Source organism: Scyliorhinus canicula, chromosome 5, assembly GCF_902713615.1.
Source record: "Scyliorhinus canicula chromosome 5, sScyCan1.1, whole genome shotgun sequence".
NCBI lineage: Eukaryota > Metazoa > Chordata > Chondrichthyes > Carcharhiniformes > Scyliorhinidae > Scyliorhinus > Scyliorhinus canicula.
The window spans coordinates 13,023,328-13,041,245 of NC_052150.1; the positions used below are offsets into that span (position 1 = coordinate 13,023,328).

The 17,918-nt window shown below is 45.6% G+C and overlaps 1 protein-coding gene across 1 annotated transcript in view; it reads left to right on the forward strand.

The window, feature by feature from the left end:
- The window catches only part of trak1a (trafficking protein, kinesin binding 1a), a 226,082-nt gene that overhangs the window by 175,004 nt on the left and 33,160 nt on the right, over positions 1–17,918 (forward strand). The window contains 4 exon segments of the mRNA XM_038796604.1: positions 5,393–5,469; positions 12,615–12,731; positions 16,869–16,969; positions 17,406–17,514. Coding sequence (XP_038652532.1) covers positions 5,393–5,469; positions 12,615–12,731; positions 16,869–16,969; positions 17,406–17,514 — 404 coding nt within the window.

The window sequence follows — 17,918 nt, forward strand, 5'->3', positions numbered from 1 at the left end:
GGAAATGACAGGATGCAAAAGCAAAATCTGGAATAAGGCCATAAAATCCTGGGCAATGTCCGCAGGTCAGGCAGCATCTGTGGAGCGAAAGAGAGTTGCCGGGCTGGATTCTCCGGTTTTGCAGCTAAGTGCCGATGCTGGCGTGGGAACAGTGGCATTTTACAATGCCAGAATCGACGGTGAACCGCTCCCCCTCGACTGTGGCGGCGCTGGATACAGTCTGCAGCCGCCGTGCGAGTTTGACGAAAAGTGAGAGCAGGCGTGTCCCACACCACCGTGAACTCGGCCCGCCGGGGGGAGGGGGGGGGGGAAGAGAGAGCATCGGGGGATGGTCTTCAGGTGACCTCCCCCGATGACACCGTTTTGGAGGGCGCGGAGCATCTGAAAACAGGCGCCGCCCCCGACCCGGTCGTAAAAAGTGTTTCTCCGCCCGATCGCTGAATACGATATCGGCGTCGGGCGGAGAATCCCACCCAACGTTTTGGGTCGTGACCTTCCATTGAAAACAATTTTAAAAGCTTTGCTGACACTTTTCATCCCTGCCCTATCCTCGCCCCTACCTAGCCCAAAATCACAAGTGAACGATTGCAAGTGGAGAAACAAGGGAAGCTTTTCTTTGTCTGATTCAGGTGCAGAAACATTTTATGTAAATCTGGTTTGCATCATGTCCTTGAATTTAAATACCGAGGGTCATTTACATGCAAGTTCTGGGCAAGGTTGTTCAGTGAATCTCTTATTCAGGCTGATTCTATCAAACCGAGTCATGTGTAAGCAGATGTTGAAGCCACAGTGTCACCTAACCTTTGTCCCCTGGCAATTTACAAAGGCAGTTACTTCCCGAAATGCCATTCCCAAGAGACTTTGTCACTTGAATTCCCTCTTTGCATGTCCACGATGCACCACCTGCTTTGCGATGACCATTGGCCATTTGTTCTTTGCTCCCTCTTGCTTGTCAACGGTTTGCACTGACTGGAGTGGTGCTTTATTCTGGTGGATTTTTAATAAACCTCTTAAATGGTTTGAATTTGGATGCCTTTGTGAAATATGAAACTAATTATATGTCACCTGCAGGCGCTATCAATTTCCTGCCAGCCTTCTGTACGGTTCCCCTTTAGCTTTCATTTGTTTTCAGCATGTTAATTTGCAATCTGTGGTGTCGGTTTCCATGTGAACAGTGTTGCATTGTGAATGTTGCGGAGGCGGTAACGAGCAAAGCCATCTTCATCCTCTTCCTCCCTTCTTTTGAGTGTTTAATTCTGTGTTGCCCATCCCTAATTGCCCTCCAACTGAGGGGCAGTTAAGAGTCAACCATATTGCTGGGTGTCTGGAGTCACATGTAGACCAGATTGGGTTAGGATGACAGATTTCCTTCCCTAAAGGACATTCGCGAACCAGATGGGTTTTTACGACAATTGACAACGGTTTCATGGTCATCGTTAGTTTGAGGAAGGACATTCTTGCTGTTGAGGGTGTCCAGCGAAGGTTCACCAGGCTAATTCCCAGGATGGCAGGACTGACATATGAAGAACGACTGGATCGACTGGGCTTGTTCTCGCTGGAGTTTAGAAGAATGAGGGGGGATCTCATAGAAATATATAAAATCCTGATGGGATTGGACAGACTAGATTCGGGGAGAATGTTCATGATGTTGGGGACGTCCAGAATGAGGGGTCACAGCCTAAGAATAAGGCAGAAGCCATTCAGGACTGAGGTGAGGAAGGACTTCTTCTCTCGGAGAGTTGTGAACTTGTGGAATTCTCTACCAAAGGAAGCTGTTGGGTCCAGTCCGTTGAATGTATTCCAGAGAGAGCTGGGCTTGGCCCTTGCAGCTAAAGGGATCAAGGGGTATGGAGAGAAAGCGGGAGTGGGATACTGAATTTACAGCAATCGAGGTGGCAGGTGGGTGGTGTGCTGTATTGTGACTTGGTTACAAATTTAACTAGTTGTCCCATTCTTTCATAACCTGCCTCTTCATCCCTTGTCGCATAAACCTTGGTGAAGGTTGCTTGATATGTGTGGTAGCTTTCAAACCTTTTAAAGGTTTCTCCCCTTGTGAACTTCCTTTTAAATGTGTCCTGCATGCTCTATTTCCCTTTACTGCCAGTGGTCTGAACCTTCCCTCCACCTCGAGTTCACATCTTGCATTTGTTTGGTTGCGACTGGAATTTGGTGCCCAAAAGGGTGATGGAAGCAGATTCAACCAGTGGCACAGCGGTTAGCACTGCTGCCTCACAGCGCCAGGGACCCGGGTTCAATTCCCGGCTTGGGTCACTGTCTGTGCGGAGTCTGCACGTTCTCCCCGTGTCTGCGTGGGTTTCCTCTGGGTGCTCCGGTTTCCTCCAACAGTCTAAAGATGTGCAGGTTCGGTGGGTTACAGGGATAGGGCAGGGGAGTGGGCCTGGGTGGGGTGCTGTTTCAGAGGGTCAGTGCAGACTCGATGGGTGAAAGGTCTCTTTCTGCACTGTAGCGATTCCATGGATCTGTGGCTTTAGAAAGGGAAGTGTATAAGCAGCTGAGGGATTAGGGTGAAAACGGTGGGGGTGTGGGACAAGCTTAAATTGCTCTTGCAGAGAGCCAGCACTGGTAGACCTGGTCAAATGATGGTTGCGTGTGATGTAACCATTGTATAATTTCTACTTATGAATCATTCAGCTTTATATTGGGAAATCATGTGCTATTCTCTCTTGAGATTCAGGCGCAACTGAAATGAAAAGGTGCAAACCAAATCAGAACTGATTTACATTTGAAGACCAGTACCAGTTTTGTTTCTCTCTCTCTCTCTCTCTCTTTCTCTCTCCCCCCCCCCCCCCCCCCCCCCCTTGAGCTGCACATAATTCTTAACGTTAAACACCGAAGCTGCCTGTGCCTCTGACCTAGCCCAGAATCTGTTCACAGTCTGGTTGTGCAAGAGGTGGCAATGCAATACATATTAGACAGCATTCCAGTGTGGTTCACACTCAATTGGCCACTCTCTGTTTCCGTATGAAATTTCTACAAATGTTCAGCGTCCTGAGTGTTGACAACTGCAACAGTACTAACCTGACAAGTTCAAAGGGAACTAGATTCCAGTTTGGTGTTGTAAGTAAACGATAATGGGTTACGGGAGAATTGAACATATGCGGAAATTATTTGTACACCCCCCAGTTCTATAGTTGAATGTAAACAGAGGGTAAAAATGAATTCTCTTTTTTTGGTATTTTATGTTCGTTTTATATTAAAAATCTATTGTAGAATTAATTTTGCTGCTTGTGTGTTGATATTCTCTTCACATTATGGTTTTCTAGTACAGAGAGTATCTATTTGGCACGTGAATGCTTTTAAATTTCAATGTGGCCCATGAACGCCGGATCTGTGGCTGTTTACTAGTTACGTTCGCAGCCATGTTGGATCGATGGCAAACGTTTTTTTTCCGGTTCTGTGCAATTTCTTTTTCAGGAATCGTCCTCTTTTTGATTCCTGGAATAGCTCGTTGAATTGCCGACGGCGCGATCAACCCTGAAGCTGACTTTTTGCTGGAACTCCCTTTTTAAAAATATATCCAATTAAATACTTCATTGAATTGGGTGACGAGTCTTTTTACATTTTATTTTTTGCTGAATCGCTGACTCTCAAACCATCTGCAGTTAATGTGTCTCAACTACTGGATTATTTTATCAGCATGGGTGATTCAGCCAAAGGGGGTATCTGCGTTCTCTAGTCGATGTGCAGTGAGGTCCTGTGTACATGAATAGCGAAGCTTCTAAGAAGATGTATAGTGACCTAGTTAATGTGATGTGTGGAGACTAGCTGCATGTAGGTCATAGAAAAGATAGAATTGTCACATCAAAACCTGTTCATTCAAGTGCAGCACTAAAGTGTTATTCGACACAGACAAATGTACATTTTTTTGGGAAAACGCGTTACTCCTGCCCGAAAATCCATGCCGATTGCTGATAGCAGTCACTGTTGGAAATTGAGACACCTTATTTCATGCCTTTTTGCTCCTTTTGAAGAATCTAATAATCAAGTTGCTTTTTATCTAACCGATCTCAAACAATATCATTTTGCCGTCGGATTATTCATGGCTGTTATTTTATTTAATATTCCTGAGTTTCTGAGAAAGATAGGCCAGGCCTTTCGAGTTTCGATTGATATCCTGTGTTGCCTGACACGATTTGTGGCAGTAATAATCTTACTCCTTTTCTTCCATTTTGGAAAAACTGTCTCTTGCAATCAAATTCCAGCCAGCGATGACATTATTGCAATGGAGTTCTGAATAGGCGTACTTTTCTGCGAAAGGATTGTGGCAATTGCATTATTGATGACCGTCATTATAATTGGCCATGTCAGAGCTATTATTTGTGAGTTTCACTTAGGATGGCACGGTGGCACAGTGGGTAGCACTGCTGCCTCACTGCTCCAGGGACCCGGGTTCAATTCCTACCGTGGGTCACTGTCTGTGTGGAGTTAGCACTTTCTCCCCGTGTCTGTGTGGGTTTCCTCCGGGTGCTCCCGTTTCCGCCCACAGTCCAAAGATGTGCAGGTTAGGTGGATTGGTCATGCTAAAAGTGCCCCTTCATGTCAGAAAGGTGAGGTAGATTTACTGGGTTACGGGGATAGGTTGGAGGCTTGGGCTGAAGTAGGGTGCTCTTTCCAAGGGCTAGTGCCACCCGATGGGCCGAATGGTCTCCTTCTGCACTGTAGAGTTCCCATGATTCTATGATAATATACCTTCACTCCGGGTTGTATATAACCCTGTTCTTATGCATCTGGAAAATGCTGGATCAGAGGATACTGAAAATGCAGCATCTGTGGAAAGAGAAACCGAGTTAACATTTCAAGCCCCTCTGACCCTTCTTCAGAATGGATTATAGAGTTGGAGGGGGGAAATGGAGGAGGTGGAGTAGAATGGAAGGTCAGGGGTCAGTGGGAAGTAAGGAGGGATTGACAGATGTCATGGACACAAGACAGAGTATTAATGATAGCATTAAAGACTAAGGTAAGTGCTGATAGTGGCGTAAAGGTAAAATATCTCTTAATTTTGCACCATTTGGAAACCCAAAGAAAACGATGAATGAACTTGAACCTAATTTTGATTTTATACTTTTTCATAATGTTACGCATATTAGTTTAAATTTCAGTCTACCAAAGACTTCTCCACGTCAGTGGAGCCGCAATTCCATAGAAGCAATTGGCTCACTCTGTTATCGAATTGACTAAATCCGAATGTATTTTTTTCGCCAAATCAAATGCATTAATTTTGTGCCGCTTGTTTAGCCAGATGGTCATTTTTGCTTGGAAACAATACAGTAAATGAGGAAACATTAGGTCTCTGACCATTGAACTTGCCGCATTGGCAAATACTTCATGTTTGCGGTGGTGGCTAAAATTGCTGACGTCTTTCCTTTTGCAGTTCTATGTGCTGAAAGAGTGGGCCAGATGACTAAAACGTACAATGATATAGATGCTGTTACACGTCTGCTGGAAGAGGTAAGTGTTTGTTTACGACCTTCTGACCTTCGAGAAATACGGTGGCAGTGAGATCACTTTCTTCAGTGTGGCCCACTGCAAAGCAGCGAGTTAATTGGTTTAACATTGCGCCTCGTGTGGAAAATGTCACAAAAATATTTTGTGCTCCACCTATCAATTTCAAAAGCTGAACATTCTGAGTGAAAAGAGAAGCAGTAATCCTGAGATGCATTAAAAAAGAAAGTATGCAGCAAAGATTGCCGTTTGTGTCTTGGCGCCATAGTTGAGACAGGAGACTAGCTATTGATTCCTTGGCAGAGTTCGAAGTACCGATTTTAATATTTTCTTTTTAAAACGCTGGGGAGGTCCTGGCTTCAAAGGCGGGAAGTTCCTCGTCCGTAATCCCACCCCAGGGCTTGGTGTTCAGTCATAATTGGACCAAACAGATTGCGTGTCAAACTTACGTTATGGGGCAGGATTTAGAAAACTCCAAAGTATATCAAGGAGTTCACCTGACCTGCAACTGTTTATTGATTTTGGTTACGCTGAGCACAAGGGCCTGCCTTTCAGGTGGCACTCAACAGAGGCCTTAAGCACTTTTAATCAAAAACAAGCTTTATTCTACAAATTTATTTAACATTTTTATGAACACACACCATAAGCATTTTTATCAGCTACCAACATAAATACCCCACACAGCTACAGTAATCTATGCATCACCTGTAATACATTTCCCCCTTTAACTGTTCCAATTTAATAACAAGATCCCATAAACCAGTGCCCCCTTTCCAAAGGTGTGGCCCAGCACACAGCACTCAAGACCTGGTATGGCTGCTCTTGTTTCCTTTCCAAATCAGCAGCTTTCAATTCCTTCCAGAAAGCAATTATTTATTTTCAAGTTATCAAGCAGTCCGGAAACAGCTTTTAAACTGAAGATAGAAGGACAGGCCAAAATACTTCTCTTTCTGAGTACAGCAGCCAAATGTGAAAACGAAAGCAAAACCTCAGAGCCCCAAACCAAAGCGAAAGTAAAAACCAACTCCCAGAGCCACAGCCCAGCTCCACCCACACAATGACATCACTGAAGCCATGTGATGAGACAAAAATATTTCTTAAAGGGACACTCCCGTGACACCTAAAAATCCTTCCAGTGCACATCGTTGGCACGGGGTAGAGTGGGAGAGATTCCTGGTCATCCATGCGATGGAAAGGAAGTTGAGGCCTCTGCCATCACGAACCATAGCTCCAGAATACAACAAGCGTGTGAAAAGTGACAGACTCCCTGGGTGAACTGTGATCTTCCACCACATTTATCATTATTTCCTGATGCGTTGCTGGTGGACTGTGGCAGAATGTGTGGACTGCGTGCCTGAAGACACATGTTTAGAGGTTCAGCTGGTATGAGAGGGAGCAATCTGAATGAAGAGATGACGGAGACTCTTGTGAGCCGGGCAGTGCCGGGCTCAAGCTGGGCATGAGGGTTTTGTGTCGGCACTCCAGCGAGAATGGCTGGGTGATGGGAGTAGCTGGGCATGAGGTAGAGCGAGGAGAGGCGTGAGGGGAGAAAGTGAAGACGTGCCTGTGTGAGGGGATCATTGTGGGGCAATGATTAACTTTCACAGTGGTTAAAAAAACTTTTGCAAAATGTGGGTTAGATGAGCCAGTCTTGGAATTTGATTGGTGTGTGATTAGTCCGGGGCACTGCAATTTGACAATCCCTCTGGCCTAAGTATAGACCCGAGGTTTTAATTAGATGTTTTTTTTTGTATGATATATCGCAAAACAGTCTATATGATATGGGCAAACAGGACTTTGTTGTATGAGCACTTTCTTGCTATCTGAAAAAATGTGCTGGGGATGCAGTTGAAGTGACGAGTACAACAGGACTGTTCTCTAGTATCATTTCAATCAGTGCCCAAGTCAGAGTTTGGGCATTCTGCCTTACAGCAGGAGAGCTAATGTTTCCAAACTCATTGTGGGATTCGGCTGCAGTTTCTGGATGTGTGGGGCAATTGATGGTAATTCAAAGTAAAGTGAATCAGTGAAGTAGAGTTTACTTTTGTTTAAAAAGCGAAAGATCTGGGACATGCTAAACAAACGGACTCAAAAGCGCTCGTATTTGATGGTATTCCCAGGGTTATCCTATTTACCTGCTGCCTTCAACTTCGCAAAGAAAGAGAACCAATTAATTGTGCCATTTACTTTTTGTTCCTTTCTTTGAACTTGCTGTGCTTTCGAAAATGCATTATAGTTGTAACTTTATATTTAATCGTGAAGTTTCAGCACTGAAGATTGTCTGGGGCACCAGAACTCTCAAAACATAAGCTTATCATGTTGAAAAACATTGTATGAATTATCTGTCTCGTTGAAACAGACAATGTGATTGGGACATTTAATGTTCTGTTCTATGAGCAAGTGGATGGTTCTATTGGAATCCTAAGTGTTCAGTTTCATTACCTGCAAGGATGTGAAAGGAACTGGATGATGCCAGCTTGTCACCTGGCACACCCGTTTTGACCATCTGACCATAAGGTCATGGATGCAACTGAAGTGTTGGCTAGTGTAGACTTGAGAGATGAACAGACACTTTCAGCACTGATGAAGGTTCAACTCAATTTTATTAACTATATTTAACTAACTAACACACGATGACTGTGGGTCTAAATGTCGCTAACTTAAACTAGAGACCTAAGCCTTGTCCGAACCAGTTGATTCTCTCAGCACATGTTGCAAGTCTGTGCTGGGCTGGGTGAGTTCTTGTTACACTCAGAGGCCGTACCCAGAATCAGCGGGAACCATGGTGCCCTCTGCCTTTATAGTGTGTGTATTCTAACTGGTGATTGGCTGCGGTGTTTGTGCATGTTGATTGGTCCCTGTGTGTGTCCATCAGTGTGTGTCTGCACCATGATATACTGGTGTATATTATGACAGCAACCACTGAAGACACTACCCTTTTCTTTTTTTTAAATTTAGAGTACCCAATTCATTTTTTCCAAATAAGGGGCAATTTAGCATGGCCAATCCACCTACCTTGCACATCTTTGGGTTGTGGGGGCGAAACCCACGCACATACGGGGAGAATGTGCAAACTCCACACAGACAATGACCCAGAGCCGGGATCAAACCTGGGACCTCGGCGCTGTGAGGCTGCAGGGCTAACCCACTGCGCCACCGTGCTGCCCCGAAGACACTACCCTGAGGAACACCTGCAGTGATGTTCAGGGGCTGCCTCCAAAAGCCATGGCCATCTGCTTTGCACCAACAACAACCTACAAATATTATAGTGCCTTTAACATTATGAAACCTCCAAGACACTTCACAGTAGCATTATAAAATGGGTATGACATTGATGATTTGGAGTTGGGGACCAAGGGCAATGTGTCCAAGTTTGCAGATGACACTAAGATGAGTGGTAAAGCGAAAAGTGCAGAGGATACTGGAAGTCTGCAGAGGGATTTGGATAGGTTAAGTGAATGGGCTCGGGTCTGGCAGATGGAATACAATGTTGACAAATGTGAGGTTATCCATTTTGGTAGGAATAACAGCAAACGGGATTATTATTTAAACGATAAAATATTAAAGCATGCCGCTGTTCAGAGAGACTTGGGTGTGCTAGTGCATGAGTCACAGAAGGTTGGTTTACAAGTGCAACAGGTGATTAAGAAGGCAAATGGAATTTTGTCCTTCATTGCTAGATGGATGGAGTTTAAGACTAGGGAGGTTATGTTGCAATTGTATAAGGTGTTAGTGCGGCCACACCTGGAGTATTGTGTTCAGTTTTGGTCTCCTTACTTGAGAAAGGACGTACTGGCACTGGAGGGTGTGCAGAGGAGATTCACTAGGTTAATCCCAGAGCTGAAGGGGTTGGATTATGAGGAGAGGTTGAGTAGACTGGGACTGTACTCGTTGGAATTTAGAAGGATGAGGGGGGATCTTATAGAAACATTTAAAATAATGAAGGGAATAGATAGGATAGATGCGGGCAGGTTGTTTCCACTGGCGGGTGACAGCAGAACTAGGGGGCATAGCCTCAAAATAAGGGGAAGTAGATTTAGGACTGAGTTTAGGAGGAACTTCTTCACCCAAAGGGTTGTGAATCTATGGAATTCCTTGCCCAGTGAAGCAGTTGAGGCTCCTTCATTACATGTTTTTAAGGTAAAGATAGATAGTTTTTTGAAGAATAAAGGGATTAAGGGTTATGGTGTTCGGGCCGGAAAGTGGAGCTGAGTCCACAAAAGATCAGCCATGATCTAATTGAATGGCGGAGCAGGCTCGAGGGGCCAGATGGCCTACTCCTGCTCCTAGTTCTTATGTTCTTATGTTCTTATGACACCGATCAGGTCTGATGAAAGAGGTAGGTTTAAAGAAGCATCTTAAAGGAAGAAAGTGAGGTACAGAGGAGGACCAGTGTAGCGAGAGAGAACTTGCAACCTAGTGTTACGGCCATAGCAAATGTTATTTTCTGACACACCCTTCTTTGCAGAACCAACATGTTCCCAAAAGATTATTAAAAAAATTAACGTCCATCTTTACGCGAGGCGACTGAAGACATGGCCACCTACAATGCAGGAATTATAACTATGATTGCACAAGAGGCTAGAGCTAGAGGAGCATGGATGTCTCGGAGGGTTGTGAGGTTGGGGGTGAATACAGAGATGGGGAGAGGTCAGTCCATGGTGGGATTTGAAAATGAGAATGAAAATTTTAAAATTGAGGCCTTGATTGTTGGGAGCCAATGTAGGGCAGTGAGCTCGGGACTGATTGGCGAATGGGACATGATATGGCAACAAAGTTTTGGCTGATCTCCAGTTACAGGGGGTAGAATGTGGAGAGCAGAAAAGAATATTGAGTCTTTTTTTGTTACTCGTTCAGGGGATGTGGAGGTCACTGACCAGCATTTATTGCCCATACCTATTTGCCCTTGAACTGAATGGTTTTCAGATGCCATTTACGAGTCACTGACATTACTGTCGGCCTGGAGTCACATGTAGGCCAGGTATGGGCGGCAGATTTCATTCCCTCAATGACATCTGTGAACCATGATGCCTTGATCCACTGCAATTCGCATGCAGCCACAACCGGTTCACAGCAGAGGTTATCTCCCTGGGCCTACATTCCTCCCTGGAACATCTTGAGAACAAGGACTTCTACATCAGGCTCCTATTCATTGACTACAGCTCCGCCTTCAACACCATAATCCCAGTCAAGCTCTCATCAAAACCCCAAAACCTAGGACTTGGCTCCTCCCTCTGCAACTGGATCCTCGATTCCCTGACCCATAGACCACAATCAGTAAGGATAAACAACAACACCTCCTGTCTGCCAGTACGCTTGTAGCCTTCTGTGACCTTTGGCTGCCACAGGGGCTGGAGAGCATTATCTCCTCCACAATGACATTTTAGTTTGATTTGATAAGTTTCTGTTGAAGTTTACAGTGCCCCTTTAACGGGTGGTTAATTTGTTTTCTTTAGTTAATTAGTTTTATAGTCTTTTGTTATGCTCGAAAGAGTATAAAGAGACACTTACTGACACAGAGTGAGTCTAGTTCGGAGGTTTATACCAATAATGATTTTCTCTGAATAAGTCTATACGAAGTAAATGTTGGCTCTGGATTTTTCTTTCTCATACTTCTGATAGCCAGTTAGTTAAACAGGGAAGGGCTTCTGTGCCTTCTGTCTTGTGGCTTTCCACGTTTGCACAATATCAACATATCCTTGAACGCTTTTGTAAACCGAGAAAAGATAAAAGGCTAAATACATATAGCAAGTAGTCAGCTAGCCGTATTGTAGCATAGCCAAATTGCTGAAGAGTTGTCAGGCAAGATGTTTTACTTTAACAAAGTATACAGATTTAATGGACGGAGGCACCGAGAGCTTAGTTGCCCCCCCCCCCCCTTCCCAAAGAACGAGGCAGGGGTGCTAATGAGGTAACTTTGGTGACTTGCTACAGCACGTCCCTTAGGTGAGCAATCTTTTCCTTTTGCTTTGCTTTCGGTTTTGATATTTTTGAAACCTTCTCAAACGTGATGAGCGATTAAATGCAGGCCCAGTCAGCAACGCCCACACCCCGTGGGAGAATTAAAGAAATATGGTCGTATGATAAACTTTGGCTTCTTCCTTGCAACTCTAGTCTTATTTAGTATTGTGGAACCTAATGACCAAGAATGAAAATCTATCAATGTGCATTGATATATCAATGTGTCATGTGAGAGTACCTTTAAGAAATGGGTGTTTATCAGTGATGTCAGAGTGTAGGTGGAGCTGGGCTGTTTGTCAGCTTTTTACTTTCATTTTAGGCTGTTTGCTGCAGGGTGTGATTTTGGTTTCGTTTTCAGTGTTGGAGCTGAAGCCAGACAGAGCAGGTGTACTATTGATCTCTCTGCCATGAAAAGACTATCTCTTGATCATTTGGTGAATTCAGAATTATAAATGTTCTCAGCAGTGAATGTAAACCTAATGTGCTTCTTTTAAAGGGTGTTTCTTTTGTCTTCTGGATGTTGTTTGGGAAGTTATTAAGGATTACTTAGTGTTGTATTCTTTGGGGGTTGTATTTGAATTGATGGTTGCTAAGATGTTCACTGTATGTTTTAAAAAGGTTAACTTGAGTTCATAGAATAAACATTGTTTTGTTTTTAAAAATACTTTTCCATTTCTGCTCTACCACAGCTGTAGAGTGGGCCGTGTGCTCCCCATACCACAATCTATAAAAAGTCGTGGGTCAGGTAAACTCCATGATACACTTTGGGGTTCTCTAAACCCTGGCCCATAATAAAAGGAAGTCAGCACAATTATAGTACAAGATGTAAATGTAAGGTTATTTAAAGATTTCTTATGCCACAAATACAGAGTCTGCCTAATTTTGGCCATTTACTTATAATTTTTAGAATCTATGAATGGGGTTTTCCATCTCCTCCACCAACAGGATCTTCCAATCCTGATGAAGTCAATGGACTTTTGGCTGATTTTCCGCATCTGCCACGGTGGAAGTTGTCGCACCGGGGCCGGAAAATGTCCGCCTGTGTCTCTGATTTTCAACTGCGAAGCCTTTGATGTTCCGTAAAGGGGATTGTCCTTTTTTTTTAAAGCCTGAACTGTCTGCATTGGCTCCCGCTCTCAACCTGTTACAATCCAGTTAAGTCTTCTGTTTTTATTTGATGCCTTATGCAGAAAGAGCGTGATCTAGAGTTAGCTGCACGGATTGGTCAGTCTTTGCTAAAGAAGAACAGGACACTGACCGAGAGGAACGAGCACCTTGAAGTGCAAGTGGAACACGCCAGGGAGGAGGTGAGTGTGTGTCGGGCCTTTTGAGGAGGAAAAGCTTTGTTACTACATTGTGGGAGTAGTGTGCCTCCTGTGTTTTCGATTCTCATTGGTGGCTCCTCATGGTTTAGATGATATCTATAAAAGGATTTGAAACCCCCTTTGACTTCTGTCTGTTCTGCTGGGAAACAGATTCCTGTGCGAGGCTTCATCATCTGAAGCACAAAGTCCCGGCTGATCTTGCACTGCATTGCTGAGGGTGTTGTGCACTTCTGTGGGTGCCGTCTTTTTGATGGCTGAGATATTGAACTGAGGCCCTGTCTACTTTCTCAGCTGGTTGTGGAAGACCCCACGGGCACTATGTGGAAGACCCCCATGGCCACTATTTTGAAGAAGAGCGGGGGTGGAGGGTGCTGGCTGTCCTCACCAATATTTATCCTTCAATCAACATGGCAGTAATGGATTATCTGCCATTGCTGTTTGCCGAAAGATGTCGTGTACACATTGGCTGCCCCACTTCCTACATTACGACAGTGACTACACTTCAGAAATTATTTAATTAGCTGTAAAATACTTTTGGGAAACACTGAAAGGCACTTTATAATAAATATAAATGCAAGTCTTTCTTGTGTTCTGTTAGTATGTAGTCAATCAGGTACTTTGTGTGTGTGTTTGACCCGTTGATGTCCATTCACCACATAGCTTTGCGACTGTGCCCCCCCTCAGTGAGAAAGGTTCAGTGTATCTGTGCTTCACCACAGTAGACTCTGTGCACTAGTAAAGGACGTTTCCTCAATACTTGAGGCCATCTGCTCAAATCCCACGCTCAATTAGTTTAGCCTATGACCCCAGATGATGGCTGGGACTTTCTGGCCTTGACGTGGGGGATGCAATGGGCCAACCGACCGCCCATTTCTTTCAGCGGGCCTTGATGATCCCGGTGTTGGGGAGGGTTGGAAAATCCTGCCCAGTGTCTCTTTCGCCACCACCCTGGAGTAGGTATTGGGAGCCATTGGTAAGAGCTATATGCATCATTGGAGACGAGGGATGAGTATGTCTGAGGGCAAGTGGGTGGATGACTCCTAGGCAAGGATAATGCTGACAGTATTGCTTCATGGTCTGGTACATTTTACTAATAACATGGTGCATTGTCTGAGTGCCAATTCTTCACTAGCCTTATTGGCCAGTGTTAACAAACATTTTGGCTTCAGTGGAATTTCTGCCCCTTTCCCAATGTTTCCACACAAAGTTTCAACCTGAGGTCACGGGGTAGTGATCTGGAGCAGAGGATTCAAGCTGCTTCCCTATCCCTCTCCAGTGGATGAGGGAACGTTGAGGCCTTCACTACCATCCAGCTGGCTGAACACATTCCGTATAAACAAATGAGAGTGTTTGTGATCACCCTGGCCTGTTTTGATTGCAGCAAGTAATGAATATATTCACTGATTTTCTTAAATTTCCAAGAAGGCAAGTGGCTTATTATCTCTTAATTTCCATTCACCATAGATTGTGGCGTATAAGTCTAACCCCGTGTGCAAGACGACCCTATTATTCTTGTTCCCAAAAATGGTGTTTTGCACATACGTGTTGTACAACTCAAACCCCCTCGCCCCTTTTCAGCCATGACATAATGCTGTCATCACAATAAGAGTCGACTTCCATTTTTCACCACAAGTATTTTACTTACCGGCCCCTTATAACTGGGTGTAAGGGATCAAGCAGGCAACATAGGCCTGGGTGACAAGGTGTACAGGTTATTAAGACATGCCCATGCAGAACAGCTTGAGCCTGGCAAACAGGCTCACCGCTGGTTGTCAGTCTCACATCCTCACCTAATCCTTATAGATATTACATGGTATAGGTGATATCTCAGTTTCCGCAGAAACTGCCCTTGTGGTGCTGCCTGGCAGGCTAGATGGGCAAATGCCAGAGAAGGCGGCAGCAGCAGCGTTGACAGAGGCGCAAGGTGGCAGCCCATGTGCCAGATCTCGCCCCACACTCTGAGGACCCAGCCGTCCATCAGGCCAGGGAGGGACCCAGAGAGGGAAGTCGGCGATGGCCCAGGGTGTACAGGCGTCGCAGTTGTGCCATGAATACTGTGGTTTCCTCGGAGCTCTCCTCTGAGTTGTTCTCATGGGAGGCAGGCCGGGAGCGAGGGGGGGTGGTGGAGGAAGGAAGGAAACCAGCCTAGGTGGAAGCTCATCTCTGCGTCATATGCCAACCTCGATGTCGGTGGCAGATCTGTCATTGGCCATCCCCGTGACCTTTATGGCCTGTTCCTTTTAAGGGGTGAGGTCCGGCACCCACCTGGGCTCTCCCTCGTCGGTGACGTGGCTGCCAGCTGAGTGGGGTTTACGGTGACATGGCTGCCAGCTGAGTGGGGGTGACGGTGATGTGGCTGCCAGCTGAGTGGGGTTGACGGTGACATGGCTGCCAGCTGAGTGGGGTTTACGGTGACGTGGCTGCCAGCTGAGTGGGGGTGACGGTGACATGGCTGCCAGCTGAGTGGGGTTTACGGTGACATGGCTGCCAGCTGAGTGGGGGTGACGGTGACGTGGCTGCCAGCTGAGTGGGGGTGACGGTGACATGGCTGCCAGCTGAGTGGGGGTGACGGTGACGTGGCTGCCAGCTGAGTGGGGGTGACGGTGACATGGCTGCCAGCTGAGTGGGGGTGACGGTGACATGGCTGCCAGCTGAGTGGGGGTGACGTGGCTGCGCGCTGAGTGGGGGTAACGGTGACGTGGCTGCCAGCTGAGTGGGGGTAACGGTGACGTGGCTGCCAGCTGAGTGGGGGTAACGGTGACATGGCTGCCAGCTGAGTGGGGGTGACGGTGACGTGGCTGCCAGCTGAGTGGGGTTTACGGTGACGTGGCTGCCAGCTGAGTGGGGTTGACGGTGACGTGGCTGCCAGCTGAGTGGGGTTTACGGTGACATGGCTGCCAGCTGAGTGGGGTTGACTGTGCAGGAGCGGTTTAAGTGATTGAAGTGCTGCTCTCCCTCGTTGGCCGGGGTGGGGAGGAAGCAAGCACAGTCCCGGCCAATCAGCTAGCTGGACAGTCATTTGCGGAGCGGAGCCCTTCGGGCCTCATTGAGTGCCGTTTTATAGCGCTAAAGGCCTCGCCTGGCCGAGCGTTGGGAAGCTCACGGCAGTTCCCGCTTGCTGCCACACGTTGAAACTTTTCCATTCTGCGCCCCATGTGTTTTCATTGCCAAAATGTAAACACTGAATTTTCTAGATTTGCTCTGACTGGTGTTAATCTTCTCTTATTGACCAGAATTTGTTTAATGATTCAATTATGTCGTGTTGGTGTCAGCTCAGTAGCATCCTGCTTACAGGACTGCAGCTCTTTTATCCATGAGGTGCTCTACAGAGTTGTGTACATTCACACTGTCTGTCTCCCAGCTTAACACAAATGTGGCCAGGTTTGAAGAAGACTTTGTAAATGCAGGTGTCACACTGTGCTGGAATTGTACTCCATGCTGTGTGATATCTCTGTGGAAAGAAACTCCATGGCTCATCCTGAGGTCGTGACTAGCACTGTATAAATGCAACCCTTTTTCGGTCTTGCACCTTTGTCCCCAACTTTTAGAGTTATTCTACAGTCTACTTGTGACCAATTAAAAGATTATTATTATTATTAAAATCAGTGATCACAGATTTGGAGTTATAAACATATCTTTCGTCAGCCAGAAGTGAACACAGGAAATATTTGTACCATCTCTGAAGAGAACAGGCAGGCTAATGGCATTTTAAAACTTTTTTATAATAATCTTTATTGTCACAAGTAGGTTTACATTAACACTGCAGAGAAGCCACTGTGAAAAGCCCCTAGTCGTCACACTCCGGTGCCTGTTCGGGTACACTGAGGGAGAATTCAGAATGTCCAAATTACCCGACAGCGCGTCTTTTGGGACTTGTGGGAGGAAACCGGAGCACCCGGAGGAAACCCACGCAGACACGGGGAGAACGTGCAGACTCCGCACAGACAGTGACCCGAACCTGGGACCCTGGAGCGGTGAAGCAACAGTGCTACCCACTGTGCCGCTGTGCTGTCCACTTGCACTGATGGCTGAAGTATCATTTCTTTTCTTGCTTGATATTCTTTCTTCTCAACGTGTCCATTTTATTTTTTCTCTTCCCATCCTCGCCGTCACTGCCAGGTTTCCCAACTTCGCCATGAGCTGTCTATGAAAGATGAGTTACTGCAATTCTACACCAGTGCAGCAGAGGAAAGCGAGAGTGACTCAACTTCCTCTACACCGTAAGTCCAGACCGACTCAACCTTGTCAAATGGCGCAATTCAAAAGCGTCTCTGAACCAAGGGTAGAAAATGATCAAGGAATCCGCTGGCTGTTGCACATTTGGCACTTAGTAAACCATCGATACCTCTGCATCTAAAATTTAAGACAAATCTTATTTGGCTGTTCCTCATTGGATCCAGAACCATTTTATGATGTAAAAACCATTTTAACAATAAAAGCTGAATGTCGGTGATAACCATTAAACGTGCTTCATATTCCATAGCAAATTCAAAATAGTTACTTAAAATTTTAATTTTGTCACATATTTGCTAAATATTACTTGTTGTTTCTATTGTGGCGAGGCTCAGCATGTGAATGAGTAAAACCTTTTGTTGTAAACAAATGAGCGAGGAAGCGACAGTACTCACCAGGGTTTGTGAATTGGTATGTCCTCAGGTTGAGACGGATTGAGTCCACCTCATCTGTACAGAATTATTTTCATTTGGACTCTCTTCAAAGGAAGCTGAAGGATCTGGAAGAGGAAAACGTTGTTTTAAGGACAGAGGTGAAAAAAAGACCCATTTCTTTCTTGCTTTCCGCTGCTGTTAAAAATCAAAGCCAGATGAGAATGCCACTGACTTGAGTGCGGTTTTCGTTTCTAGGTCTCTTTCCTCGTAAACTCTCACCCTGCTGAGATTTAAATCCAGGCAGGTTGCAATCAGAATTGCAATAGTGTTTGCCAGATGCATAACGTGTGCCTGCGTATGCCAGCGTGTGTTTGGAATCATGACAAGCCAAGATTAACTTCTCTTTAGATACTAGCCACATGTAAGGTTCCTTTGGTTCCATCGATTCTCCTGCCTTGTGGGGAAATTGGCACCGTCCACTCTAAATGCTTCTTTCTGATTGGACAGTCAGAAGTAGGCACTTTGCGTTCACGGCTCCTGTCCCCCATGCTTCTCAGAAAGC